This window comes from Molossus molossus, unplaced genomic scaffold, assembly GCF_014108415.1.
Source record: "Molossus molossus isolate mMolMol1 unplaced genomic scaffold, mMolMol1.p scaffold_m16_p_10, whole genome shotgun sequence".
NCBI lineage: Eukaryota > Metazoa > Chordata > Mammalia > Chiroptera > Molossidae > Molossus > Molossus molossus.
In genome coordinates, this window is record NW_023425345.1 from 15685512 (window position 1) to 15697678 (window position 12167).

The window sequence follows — 12167 nt, forward strand, 5'->3', positions numbered from 1 at the left end:
TATTTTTTAAATATATTTTTATTGACTTTTTAGAAAGAGAGGAAGGGAGAGGAAGAAAGAGAAACACGGATGTGAGAAAATAACATCCATTGGCTGCCTCTGACAAGCCCCCTACTGGGGATCAGTCCACAACCCAGGCAGGTGCTCTGACTGGGAATCCAACTGGGACCTCAGCCCATGGGACCATGCTCAATGCACTGCGTCACGCAGGCCAGGACAGATGCAAAATATCTTAAGGAAGTCTGGATGTTTAAAAAATCGGAGGGTGCTTTTGTTTTGCCTCTTTAGATTTTTGGAAGTATGTTTTCACTTTTAATTTGCATGTTAGTTCCCATTCAGCCAAGCCTGTCTCCTTTTCAACAAGAAGCTATGACGTAACTAATAACAAAGAGTTGGGAGTTGAAGAACTGGCTTTGAGTGTCATAGACCACCAGAGTGCCTGGAACTGGGGAACTGATTCTTGGAATGTCATTACTAATGGTTATCCCGCTGGGAGTTGATTCTAATAAGATGACTCAGGAGCTTACTGATCATTAACTCAGCCATGATTAAATGTTGCTTGTGAAAACTAAGCGTGATTTTTAGCTCTGACCAATTGAATAGTTGTAGTATATTCTGTTAAAAGTGTATTCTGCTTAGGTGGCACCATTAGGAAAATGGAAGAAGGATTTCTGTATGCAATTTTCAAAATGAATTCAATGGTTTGCTTCTTTAACTGGTCTGGTAGTCCCATTATGCCAGGAATTATATTATTATGCCATATAATATCATATTATCATTCAAATAGATTCTAAAACATAAAACAAATAAAACCCACACTACTTCCTTCAGGAAACCTCCCACGAATCACCATAATTTACTTGTCTTTGACTCTTTCAAATGAAATCTCAAAATACTGAAGTGCATAAAAAATTTTAAAAATATGCTTGTTCTGTTACTTATCTCCAAATGTCTTTTAAGGCCCCACCACCCCAATCTCTGCCTATAGCAGGCAATCCTGGATTTGAGCCTTGGCTAATTCTCTAGCTGCATGATCTCGGAATAGTCAGTTTTCTCATCTGTAAAATAGGGATAAAAATGGTACTTATCTCATGGGATGGCTATGAGGGTTGAGATAACATATGGAAAGCACTTAGCATAGTGTCTGATACATCAAATGACTGTGATCATTACTGTCTGTCCATTTTATTTTTTCCTGGAGGCAAAGGTGTATTACGAAGAGTATGGGCTATGCATTGAATCAGTTCTGGGTTCCATTGTCACCACTCATTGAGAAATTTAATTAACCCCTTGCGCCACCACTTTCTCATTTCCAAAATGGATATACTACAATAATATCCAGTTCACTGGGTTGCTGAACGCCTATTATGTCCCTTTCCTCCCAATACATTTATGAAGTGTATCCCAAGGGCAAGGCAAAGCACAAGGTGTCACAGGAAGTTTCAAAAGGAAAGAAAGGCATGTTCACCACCACGGGCAAGGAGCACAAAATCAACTCAGCCACGCACAGTGAACTGATGATGCTAAATACAAATTACAGCGGGTCCCTACTCCATGCCCCCATCCTGTCCCCGGTATTCGACGAGAGCCCTTTCCCTGGTATTTTACAAGTCAGCAGGTCCGCAGGGCCGGGAACGCCGGGCAGGCACACACTGCTCAGAGCCACGGCAATGGGGTAACACAGCCTCCTTTCCCTCCAAGGGCAGAGCTCAGCGGTCTCCGAGGGGAGCTTCAGGGCGAAATGCGGGTCCAGTGGCCTGGCCGCGGGTAGAAGCGGTGGCAGAAGGGCCCCTTCCCAGCGTCGCCGCCTCCCGGTGCCGTCATGGAGAATTTTCCTCGAACGTCGTGACCGACCCGAGGCGGGGCGGCGGCCGCAGAACTCCAGCCCTCACACGGTTAAAGCTCTCCCGAGGAGCCCGGAGGAGGGAGGGTCCCCGCCCACGGGAACGGGGATAGCAGCGTCCCGGGGCCCCGCCCCCCGCCCCCGCCCAACTCCGCACGGGTCCGCGGCCGCACCTGCCCGCGCGCACACGCCCCCCGCGCGCCGGCCGCCCCGCGCGCCAGGCCTCAGAGCCGCCGCCGGCGGACCGGGCGCCCGGCCGCCTGCCCCAGCCTGCGCCGCCGCCCTCGGCACGCGCCCGCCCGCCCGCCGCGGCTCCCCGCTCCGCCCGCCTCGGCGCGGGCCCCGGCGCCGGAGCCGCCGCCGCCGCCGCGCTCCTGGTCGCCGCCCCGCCGCCGAGCCGGCCCGCGCCGAGGCTCAGGCGACATCCAGCCGGGGCGCGAGGGCGCGAGGGCCGCGCTTGTGCACTGCGCCCCGGCCCCGGCGAGGACGCTCTGCCTCCTCCCGCTCCGACCTCAGCCCTCGCCGCCCCGCCTGCCGCTCCCAAGCACCCGGGTCGCAGCATCGCAGGGTGGGGCGGGGAGGGCCCTGGATTTGGGGAGTAGGGGAAGGACTCTGCGAGGGAGTCGGGGACTATGGGGAAGGACCAGGAGCTGCTGGAAGCGGCTCGCACTGGCAATGTGGCTCTGGTGGAGAAACTCCTCTCCGGCAGGAAAGGAGGGATCCTGGGCGGCGGATCCGGACCCCTGCCCCTGTCTAATCTGCTCAGGTAAGGACGGCCCCCCGCTCCGGGATTGCATCCCGCATGCATTGTGACGGGTACGTGCGGCTCCTCCTGGAAACTGCACCTGCTAGCTGCCAGCGATTCATTCTTAAATTAGGCAAGGAAACTGTGTGTACAGAGAGGAGGCTGGAGTCTCCCAGTCAGATCGACGCCTCAGAGTCTTTGAGTAATTTTAAAATAGCCTTCCATCAATGCGTCAGGAGCTACTTTTCTCAGAGCCGTGGTGCAGAACTTGGACATGTACTAGTGTTGTTGGGAGGAAATCGGCGTTTCCCCTGCTTTCCATCATGTTTATTCTATATTTTCAGCCCTTTTCTTGGGAGGGGGTCTGTTTAAGTGAAATGGGCGGAGAAGCTATTGCGTGCATGCAGGCACCCTGCAAAAACCACAGCCTTTGGTTGCTGCTACCTTCCCTTGCAGAAGGCATTTGCTCTGCTGTGTGGGTTATGAGCCCACAAAATGAAGAAAGTGAACCTTCTGAGGAGATGGCATCAGTACAGGCTGTGCATGAAACTTGATGAGGCAGCCCAGCAGCACTCTGTTACCTGGACATAGCTGAGTGAAAACTTAGTTATTTTGTATCTCAGGATGAAGGATGCAGGTGGGCATTGGGATGCTGTGTTTGGAACAGGTAGAGGCCTTTTAATGTGGAGATGTTTCAGGTGAGACTAAGATTGCTTGGAGACTCTTTCTAAGATGCCATTTAAAAAAATGTCAAGGTCTTTATTCAGCAAGCAGTGCCTTAGAAATAGCAGGGTTGATTTGCGTATTTCAAAAAACTATTAACTTAAAAGTTGAATCGATGGACAAATGGAATCAGTTGGGAGGGAGGAAGCCTGAGGAACAGTCACTAGATAAAATTCAAGGAAAGCTCTTTAGTTTCTGAAATCGTGGCTTTTCCATGTATCCTGGATATTTTGGGAGGGATTATTCATATCTTCACCCCGTCTTTTAGGCAGCTCAGCTGTACTTGTAAAAATAAATTGGTTTTTTTTTTTTTTTAAAGCCCAAGTGATTTTCATGGTTTTAAAAAGCTGTTCTATGCTTCTCCTAAAAAGTGCTTAATACAAACTTTTGGATGGTAACACTGTGTTCTTTACACAGTTCTCAGATATTGTAGTGGTCAGACAATGCAGTTAATTACAGTCCTGGCTAATAGGGTAAATGAAAACATTTGTATTACAGTGAAATGAATTTAGTTGGAAAAGAGTTAATGGGATTCAAAAAAGCTCCATATGTGATCATCTATACTTGACAGTGACATTTTGTTGGAATGACAGTTCACTTCAGAACAATGAATATTTATGGGACTTTTTTTCCAGTAGGTCTTGGGACTGATTACTCTTGTGTGTACTCACTCCCCTGTTAAATAATTTTCGCTTCCATGCACAAGTAGGCAATGTGTACATATTTCAGATTATAGCTCCAGTAATTGCCCTTAGGCACAGGTAAGTTGTACACAACCAGTTTATCTGGTTATAGTTTTAAGTTGCAGGTAAAATAAATGTTCGCCAGTGTATCATTTCAATTATAAAAATGATTATGGTTAGAAGCCTATGTGGTTGAAAGAGGTTTCTAAAAATAATCAGTTCCTTTGGAATAACATTGAAGAATTCTTTGAGAACAGGGAGAACTTCAGTTAATTTCACTGAGATAAGTGGCATTTTTAAAAAGCCTATCTTTGTGATAGGCAAATATCTATTAACTACTTTCTCAGTTGTGCCATTTCTTTCTTTCTTTTTTTTTTTTAATCCTCACCCGAGGACATTTTTCCATTTTTCGCTCAGATAGAGCGGGAAGGAGAGAGAGGAAGAGAGAGAAACATCGATGTGAAAGGGACACATCGAGTGGCCGCCACCCACACAACCCAACCAGGGCCGAGGACAAACTGCAGCCAAGGTACATGCCCTTAGCGGGAACCGAACCCGGGTCTCTGTGGATCGCAGGCTGACGCTCTAACTCCTGAGCCAAACCGGCCAGGGCAGTTGTGCCATTTCCAAAAAAAGAATAAATGTCAAATTTTAGGAATAAAATATCAACTATTTAATGTTAGTAAACATTAAATGTCAAAATCGTGACCCCTAGTGTACTTCTTAAATGAGAGGTTTTCTCTTTTGCTGGTTTTATCAGAGGTAACAGCAGAAGCTCTGTGGCAAGAATGGGCGTAGAAAACAACGAAACTAAAAAAACGTGTGTTCGTTAGAGTAGTGTGAACCAAGTTGTAAAAATCAGCACCAAAACCAATAATCTTTAAACTTGCATTTATATATCTCATACTGAATAAACAGCTAAAACAGTGTGTTTGAAGAAAACGGGAGTTGAAATTGTATTCTTTGGATGATTGTTCACATAAAATGAAATTCCTAAGAGAAGGCACAATTTATCTAGTTGTCACTTTATTTCATAAATGATTGTCATAAGAAATTTATTTGTAGGACAATGGAAAATGTGACCCTTCCTCCTTCAAACATGATGCCACTTCAAAAATTTAAAATATGTTGGAATGAATTGTGGAATAGGTTTGTCTCCTTCCCCTATTTATAACTTGTATAGTAGTAGTGTTAGATCCTGTGCTAAATGCTTACATGTTCCATCCCATTCAGTTCTATATTAACCTTAAGTGGTTGATCCTTATTTCACAGATGAAGGACCAAAGAGATAGAAAGACTAAGAACTTGGCCAAGGTCACATAATTAGTACTGGCAAAAAGTTATGTGATTCAAATTTGCTCTACCACATCTTATGCCTTATTCACTGAATGTTTTATTCTCAAAAGCTTATGTTATATGGTTGAGATAGTCAAATCTTAACATTTTCTATTTTTTTTTTTTATCCTCGCCCTAGGACATTTTTGCATCTATCTTCAGACGGAGCGGGAGGGTGAGAGGGAGGAAGAGAGAGAGAAACATAGATGTGAGAGAGACACATCTAGTGGTTGCCACCCACATGACCCCAACAGGCGCTGGGGACAAACTGCAACTGAGGTACGTGCCCTTAGCGGGAACCAAACCCAGGACTCTTTGGTCCACAAGCCGATGCTCTAACCACTGAGCAAACTGGCCAGGTCTACATTTTCTTTTGCTATGAATAATATAATTTAAAAATTCTTATTTTTTTTCTAATTAAAAAACAATCTCATGACTACTCTTTGAGGGATCACTAGTTAAGAACTTTGTGAAAATGCTTTTGATTACGTATTACCTACTAAGTGAGCAGTGGCTGTATGATGGGGAATCAGGTATGCTTGGGTGACATTAAACTTTTCAGAAAAAATAAGAATGACCTTGAATAAAAGTAGACATCTCTCTAAGCCTTACTGTCCTTTTCTATAAAATGGGAATAGTAATAGCAATTACCATACAGGGTTGTTGTAAGTATTAAACGAGATGTTAAGCAATGAATGCAAAGCATTTAGCACATTGGTGTTCACTGTCAGTGTTATAATTTCTCATGCATCTCTAAAGCACTGGACTCTATTTCTTAAGACCTTAATGACTATGGATTTGCTTCAAATTCGACTGGCTGTAAATTTCTGTAGTCAGTTTTCCATTAGAATCACCAAGTCTTCAAATAGAACAGGGCCTTTTAATTCAACATCTCACCTAGAGGAATTCTCTCTAACAGCCTTTACCAGTTACTTTCTCCAGCCCTGTCAAACCCTCCAGTGACTAGATCCATTCCATTATTGATAGCTCTAATTATTTAAAAAAAATTCCTTTCATTGAATTGAAATCCACCTCCCTTTAAGTTCTAGCAGTTGGTATTAGTTTGGCTGTATGGGTCAATATAAAGTAGTTTAATTCACCTTCCAGGACAGTTCTTCAGGTGCATGCAATTAACTATATTGTTTTCTTATCAATCTTATGTATTTTTTCCATGAAAGTACCCTTATTTTCATCAACCTTTCATCATGTGGCATTACAGATTAGGTGAACTTAGATTTTCATACTTTTCACTATACTTTTTAATTTTTTGCATAGTCTCAAATTTTTCAGTGACTTTCTTAAAGTATAATGAGCAGAAATGAACAAAGTGCACTAGCTGCCCTTTGACCAGTGTAGCATATCCTGGGACTTGAGGTACTGTTGAATTAAACAAAAACAAAGAAACCAAAAAACAGGTTACAAAATAGCATTTGTAGTATGATCCTATTTTTTTAAAGAAAGAAATGTGTATGTTATCATGTGCATTAAGAAGTGTAGAATGATGAACACCAAAATGTAAATTGCGTTCTTCTTTGAGTAGCAGAATTGCAGGCGATTGTTATTTTCTTCTTGCTTATGTACATCTCCAGTATTCTATAATGAACGTATGTGATGCAAATGAAACTAAAACAGCAGCTATTGAAAACATGACACAGTGAAATTATCACCTTACTATTATTGATCTAAGACCTACCTTAATACAGGTCAGGTTTTTTCTAAGCTGTGTAATGGCATTGGTTCACATTGAGCAGGTACTCAAAACTTTCCGAGTTTTTTACCCCCAATGACTTGGGGAGCCCTGCTTCCTCTATCTGGTACATGTAAAATGTGTTGCTTGAACTTAAATTATTCCTATTACATTTAATGTTACTTGTTTCGGCCTATATTTATTTAGATGTTTGTGACTCTTAAGTCTATCTTCCAGCATATTTATTTCTCTCCTCTGCATCATCTGTAGATTTAATAAGCATGTTTTCTATAACTGGAATTCAGCACACCATGAGGTATATCTAAAGAACCCCCTTCAGCTTAGCATAAATTTAAAAGTAGCAATCTTTATGCATGACATTTCTACCAACATTGAAGCCACTTAATAGAACTGTCAGCTACTTCTTTCCAATATACCTGTGAGAGTATTATGGGATATTTTATCCACTGCCTTTCTAAATTCATGCTATATTCTGTTTATGGCTTTCCTTTGATCTACCTCTTTAGTAGTAAGTCTACAAATTCCATCCAAGTCAGGCTACTTAGTATAGCTTGTTGCTGGTAGTGAACTATTGGTGGTGCCTAATACTGATGCATCTAATTCTTCTGGGTCTGGGTACTTAACACTCATTGGAAGCAGCTAAGTGTCTCAGGATCTCTGGAGCTTCAGTAATCTCCTGACATTATTTGTTTATCCTTTCTGGTTTGAAAAGGATTCTCAGTATGGAAGATAGGAGCAAAATAGAAGTTGGGAAGAACCAGATTCTTGGCATTGTTCAGTGTCACAGGAAATTCTCTTGTGGTCTAAAACCGTCCATGTTTTTTTTACTGTTTCTCTGTCAGAGCTCAAGGTTACATTAGCTGCCATAGCAGTGAACTTTCATGTCTTCCTTCTTTTTTTTCAAACTTAGCTGAAAGGGACATTAGCATTTTCCCAGCACAAGTATATACTTCTTTTTCGTGTTTGTTTTCAGTTATACTTCTCGCCACCCCCTTTCATCCTTGAAGAAATAGGAGCTCATCAGAGCTCATCAAAGCGTACCGAAATTGTTGCCTCCCTCCTTTTTCTCCGTCCATAATATATGTGAAATTTCATTTGATTTAACATATCTTTCGTGAGACAGCTGCAAAGCCTTTTAAAGTCTTTTCTTTTGTCACAACTGCCTTTTAATCCAAATAGGAATAATTCCCACTTAAAATGTATATTAAATTACTTCTTTTTAGCATGTCTAGATTAAGAGTTATATATTTTTTAATAAAGCAATAAAAAGTTTGTGAATGTTTCAAATTTACTTGGTTTTCTCAATGCCTCAGAGTTGAGCACTATATAAAAGTGTATTTAGTAAATTCTTGTTGAACATAAAGAATGCAGTTCTCAAGATCCCTATAGGAAAAAAGTAGACCAATAAGTGGAGGAAAAGTAATCTTCTAGTCACCGAAGACATATAAATCGGATAGCTTATGAGTTTGTTTAGATTCAGAATCCAGTTCTGTTGATAAGCACAAGGAGGTAAGAGGCAACTCAGAAGCATTGTAATTTTCGCAACTATTTGAACAACTGTGATTATTGGAACTCTGACATGAGATACTTCCAGGGAAACTGCATTGGTTAAGTGGAATAAATCACAAAGAGAGCAGTTAAACTGCATGAAAATGTTGTATCTATAAAAATAGTCAACTTGCAAGTGGGTTATCTATTTTAGATAGTAATGATGTTTGAAGCGGTGATTGCACCATTATGTTCAGGGAGCTGTGTCTGCCAGAGTGAACAGAGCCAGCTGCATGATCGGGAGAGAGGAAAGGGAATTTTGGTATTGACCTCTTTCTTTGCTAAGCAGGGTTTTCAGCTCCCTCTCCAAAACCGTGAGGCTGATGTGTGGCAGGGAATTAGGACAACCAGCCAGTGATCACTACACATCTTGTCCGTTTTTACCTCTCCCAATGCCTCGTGTGTCTCAAGGGTGGAGCAGATCTTCACTGATGTTAATGCTGAAGCTTACAGTATTCAGTAGTGTGTCTACTGACTTTAGCCATTTAACCTCTCAGGTGATGGTAAACACAATTTGATGAGTTCAGTTGTATGATGAAATAGTTTACTTAATTATACATTTGAAGTAGCTTTGGAAAATTGTTTCAAGGAGCCTGTTATAGAACATGCTTCCTAAGTATTTAACTAGAAATGGAAGCTGACTATAATTCAAATCAAGGACTAGAAAAGACTAATTTCAACCTCCAGAACCTGAAGGTATTTAACATTTAATGCATTTTAGTCTGCCTCTGGTTTCTATTTTGAGCATACTGCGGCATAGTTTTAGTTAATTAAAATATGACGAGTTTTGGTTATTCATCATAGGTGGATACGAGAGAATATTTCACATTTGAGCAAGCAGGAATTTACACAGAAGATTCAGCTGTGTTCCACTCCTTTCTTACATGTGTGATGACACGGTCCTGTGAACCCTAAGCCGGCAGATGCCGGGTGGAAACCCAGCGACCTTTCCTGTGTAACACAGGTCTAGGAACCCTTCTTCGAGTCTGCTTCTCTTCTTCCTAATCAGGATGGCAAGTGATCTCAACATTTGTGTTAAACCTGGGTGAGGATTGAAATCGTGTGATTTATTTAACAGGATGTCTTCGTGAATCTGTCTGAAAATCGAACTTGGATTCATCGTGCGGTGGGGTTATTGGGGTTCCACTGTGTTGTGAGAGCAGCTCTGTGTCACGTGGTGAATTATTTCTCGTTAAGTGAACTGAAACAATTGGCCTGAACTTGTCACTATTGTTTGATCAAAGTCTATCAAATCCTGAGTAATGGACGGGAGCTAAATGGCCAACCTCATTTTTTTCTGCCTGCTTGATAGTTCTGTTCCCCACACCACACTGACTCTTCCCGCCCAAATCTTTTTCTAGAAAGAAAGCCTTCTCTCCATTTTAATCTCGCAAGTTCACCCTGGCTCTAGTTTTTGTACCCACTGTTCCTCTCTTAAGGGGAAGCAGGTTTTGTGTGCGGAGTAGATTACGAAGAACAAATATTGGCCCTGGCCATTGTGCTCAGTGGTTAGAGCATTGTCCCATACAACAAAAGTGGGGGGTCTAATTGCTGGTCAGGGCACATACCCAGGTTTCAGGTTTGATCCTGGGTCGGGGCACGTATGGGAAGCAGCCGGTCAATGTTTCTGTCTCTCTACCTCCCTCCTTTTCACCCTCAACCTCTCTCTCCCTTCCTTTCTCTAAGATCAATAAACAAAAATAAATGAATATTGAACCTTCAAAACTGAGTTTACAGAGTTCGCTTTCATCATCTCTAGTTTCCTGCCTCCCTCAGTGTTCATTTCTAACCTCATGGACTCAGTATCCTCATTGCTTTCCAGCTCTCTACCACCAACAACAGCTACTTGCGGGAACTGACTGTGAATTCAACCCGAAGTGTGATTGATTGGTACACGCATTTAGGATGAGGAAGCTCTTTTAGTACTTTCATTTAAAGAGGAAACAAAACTTTAGGCTAAAATAGTTAAGCTTTGGAGTTCTTGTAGTACAGCGGAGGGAGTGGATTTTGCCAGATTTGGGAGAGGGGGTTGGTTAAAGGTGGTCATTTATCCTTCCTTCTCATTGGAGACATGAGAGATGGGATAACACTTTGAGTCTCTATTTGATACCTCTAGTTACTTATCTGCACTTGAAATGTTTTTTTTTTTTTTTAATCCTCACCCGAGGACATTTTTCCATTTTTTTTTTGTTCAGATAGAGTGGGAGGGAGAGAGAGGAAGACAGAGAGAAACATCAATGTGAAAGGAACACATCGAGTGGCTGCCACCCGCACGACCAACCAGGGCCGGAGACAAACTGCAACCAAAGTACGCGCCCTTAGCGGGAACTGAACCCGGGTCTCTCTGGACTGCAGGCCGACGCTCTACCGCTGAGCCAAACCGGCCAGGGCTGAAATGTTTTGTATATCATAAATATTCTAAATGTAGTATCTTGTGTTTTGGATATACTAAAACGCTGCTATATTTGCTTACAGAATCATCCCTGTTTTGTATAGCTATTTTACTGCTGGTGTGGAGACATGGGAGTGAGTGGGAGTGTGTTTGGGGGAGCAGCAGGAATTATGCAGAGGCGTTCTTTGGCACAGTAAACTGCAGCAGCGGGGGTTAGGGGGGCCCCAGGGCAGAGCTGCTTCCTGGGGGCTTGCTTTGGCTAGTGACCAGAGTGGTCTGTCCCTCTGAGGGCGGACAGAAACTTCACAGACATATTAGAGAAGGCAAAGGGCAGGGGAACATTAGTAAAACTATCTCCTGCAGGTTTTTTCACAGGTGTGTTTTATGCTGTGTACTAAAACTAAGACTTATTAATCAGTGAACCAACTACTGTTCAACCAACCATAGTCGGCCAGGATTTTATAGGGAACTGACCTGAGAACAGTGATAAGAAAGAACGATTACTACTTATTTTAAGAAATATCTATTAAGTACCTTGTGGATTCTAAAATTGAGTCAGATCATCTCTAACTACCCCCTAGTACTTTTAGAATAACGGGACAGATATGTCAACAAAGAGTTAAAATACACTGTGATATAGGAAGGAGACTTGCCTTGAGGTGGTGGACACACAATACAATACACAGATGATATATTATAGAATTGTACACCTGAAACCTATTTAATTTTTTTAAAAAGTATGAACAAAGATTTTTATTGTAATGTTATTTCTAATAGCAAATATATAAACAACCTAAGTTTCAACAATAGGGAAATGGGATAAGTTGCAAGGTTCTTTTTTTTTTCTTTTTTTTCTTTTTGTTACAGATGTTTCTTCTTTTTTACCCCATTGAAACCCTTCCCCCCATCCCCCCCACTCTATCCCTGGCTTTGTTGTCCATGTCCATTGGTTATGTGTACATGCATATAAGTTTTGTGGTTTATCTCTTCCCTCCCCCCCCCTCTTCTGAGGGTTGTCAGTCTGTACCCTACTTCCACGTCTCTGGGTCTACCCTGTTCCTCAGACTGTTATGTTCATTATATTCCATAAATAAGTGAGATCATGTGATATTTGTCTTTTTCTGCTTGGCTTGTTTCACTTAGGATAATACTTTCCAGGTCCCTCCATGTCATCTCTTCTTTCTTACAGC

General features: G+C 42.2%; 1 protein-coding gene across 5 annotated transcripts in view; it reads left to right on the forward strand.

The window, feature by feature from the left end:
• Positions 1-2475: 2475 nt before the first annotated feature.
• The window catches only part of ANKS1B (ankyrin repeat and sterile alpha motif domain containing 1B), a 917777-nt gene continuing 908085 nt past the window's right edge, over positions 2476-12167 (forward strand). For all 5 annotated transcript variants that reach the window (XM_036250945.1, XM_036250946.1, XM_036250947.1 and 2 more), the window contains exon 1: positions 2476-2609. In XM_036250945.1, coding sequence (XP_036106838.1) covers positions 2476-2609 — 134 coding nt within the window. The remainder of the gene's footprint in view (positions 2610-12167) is intronic.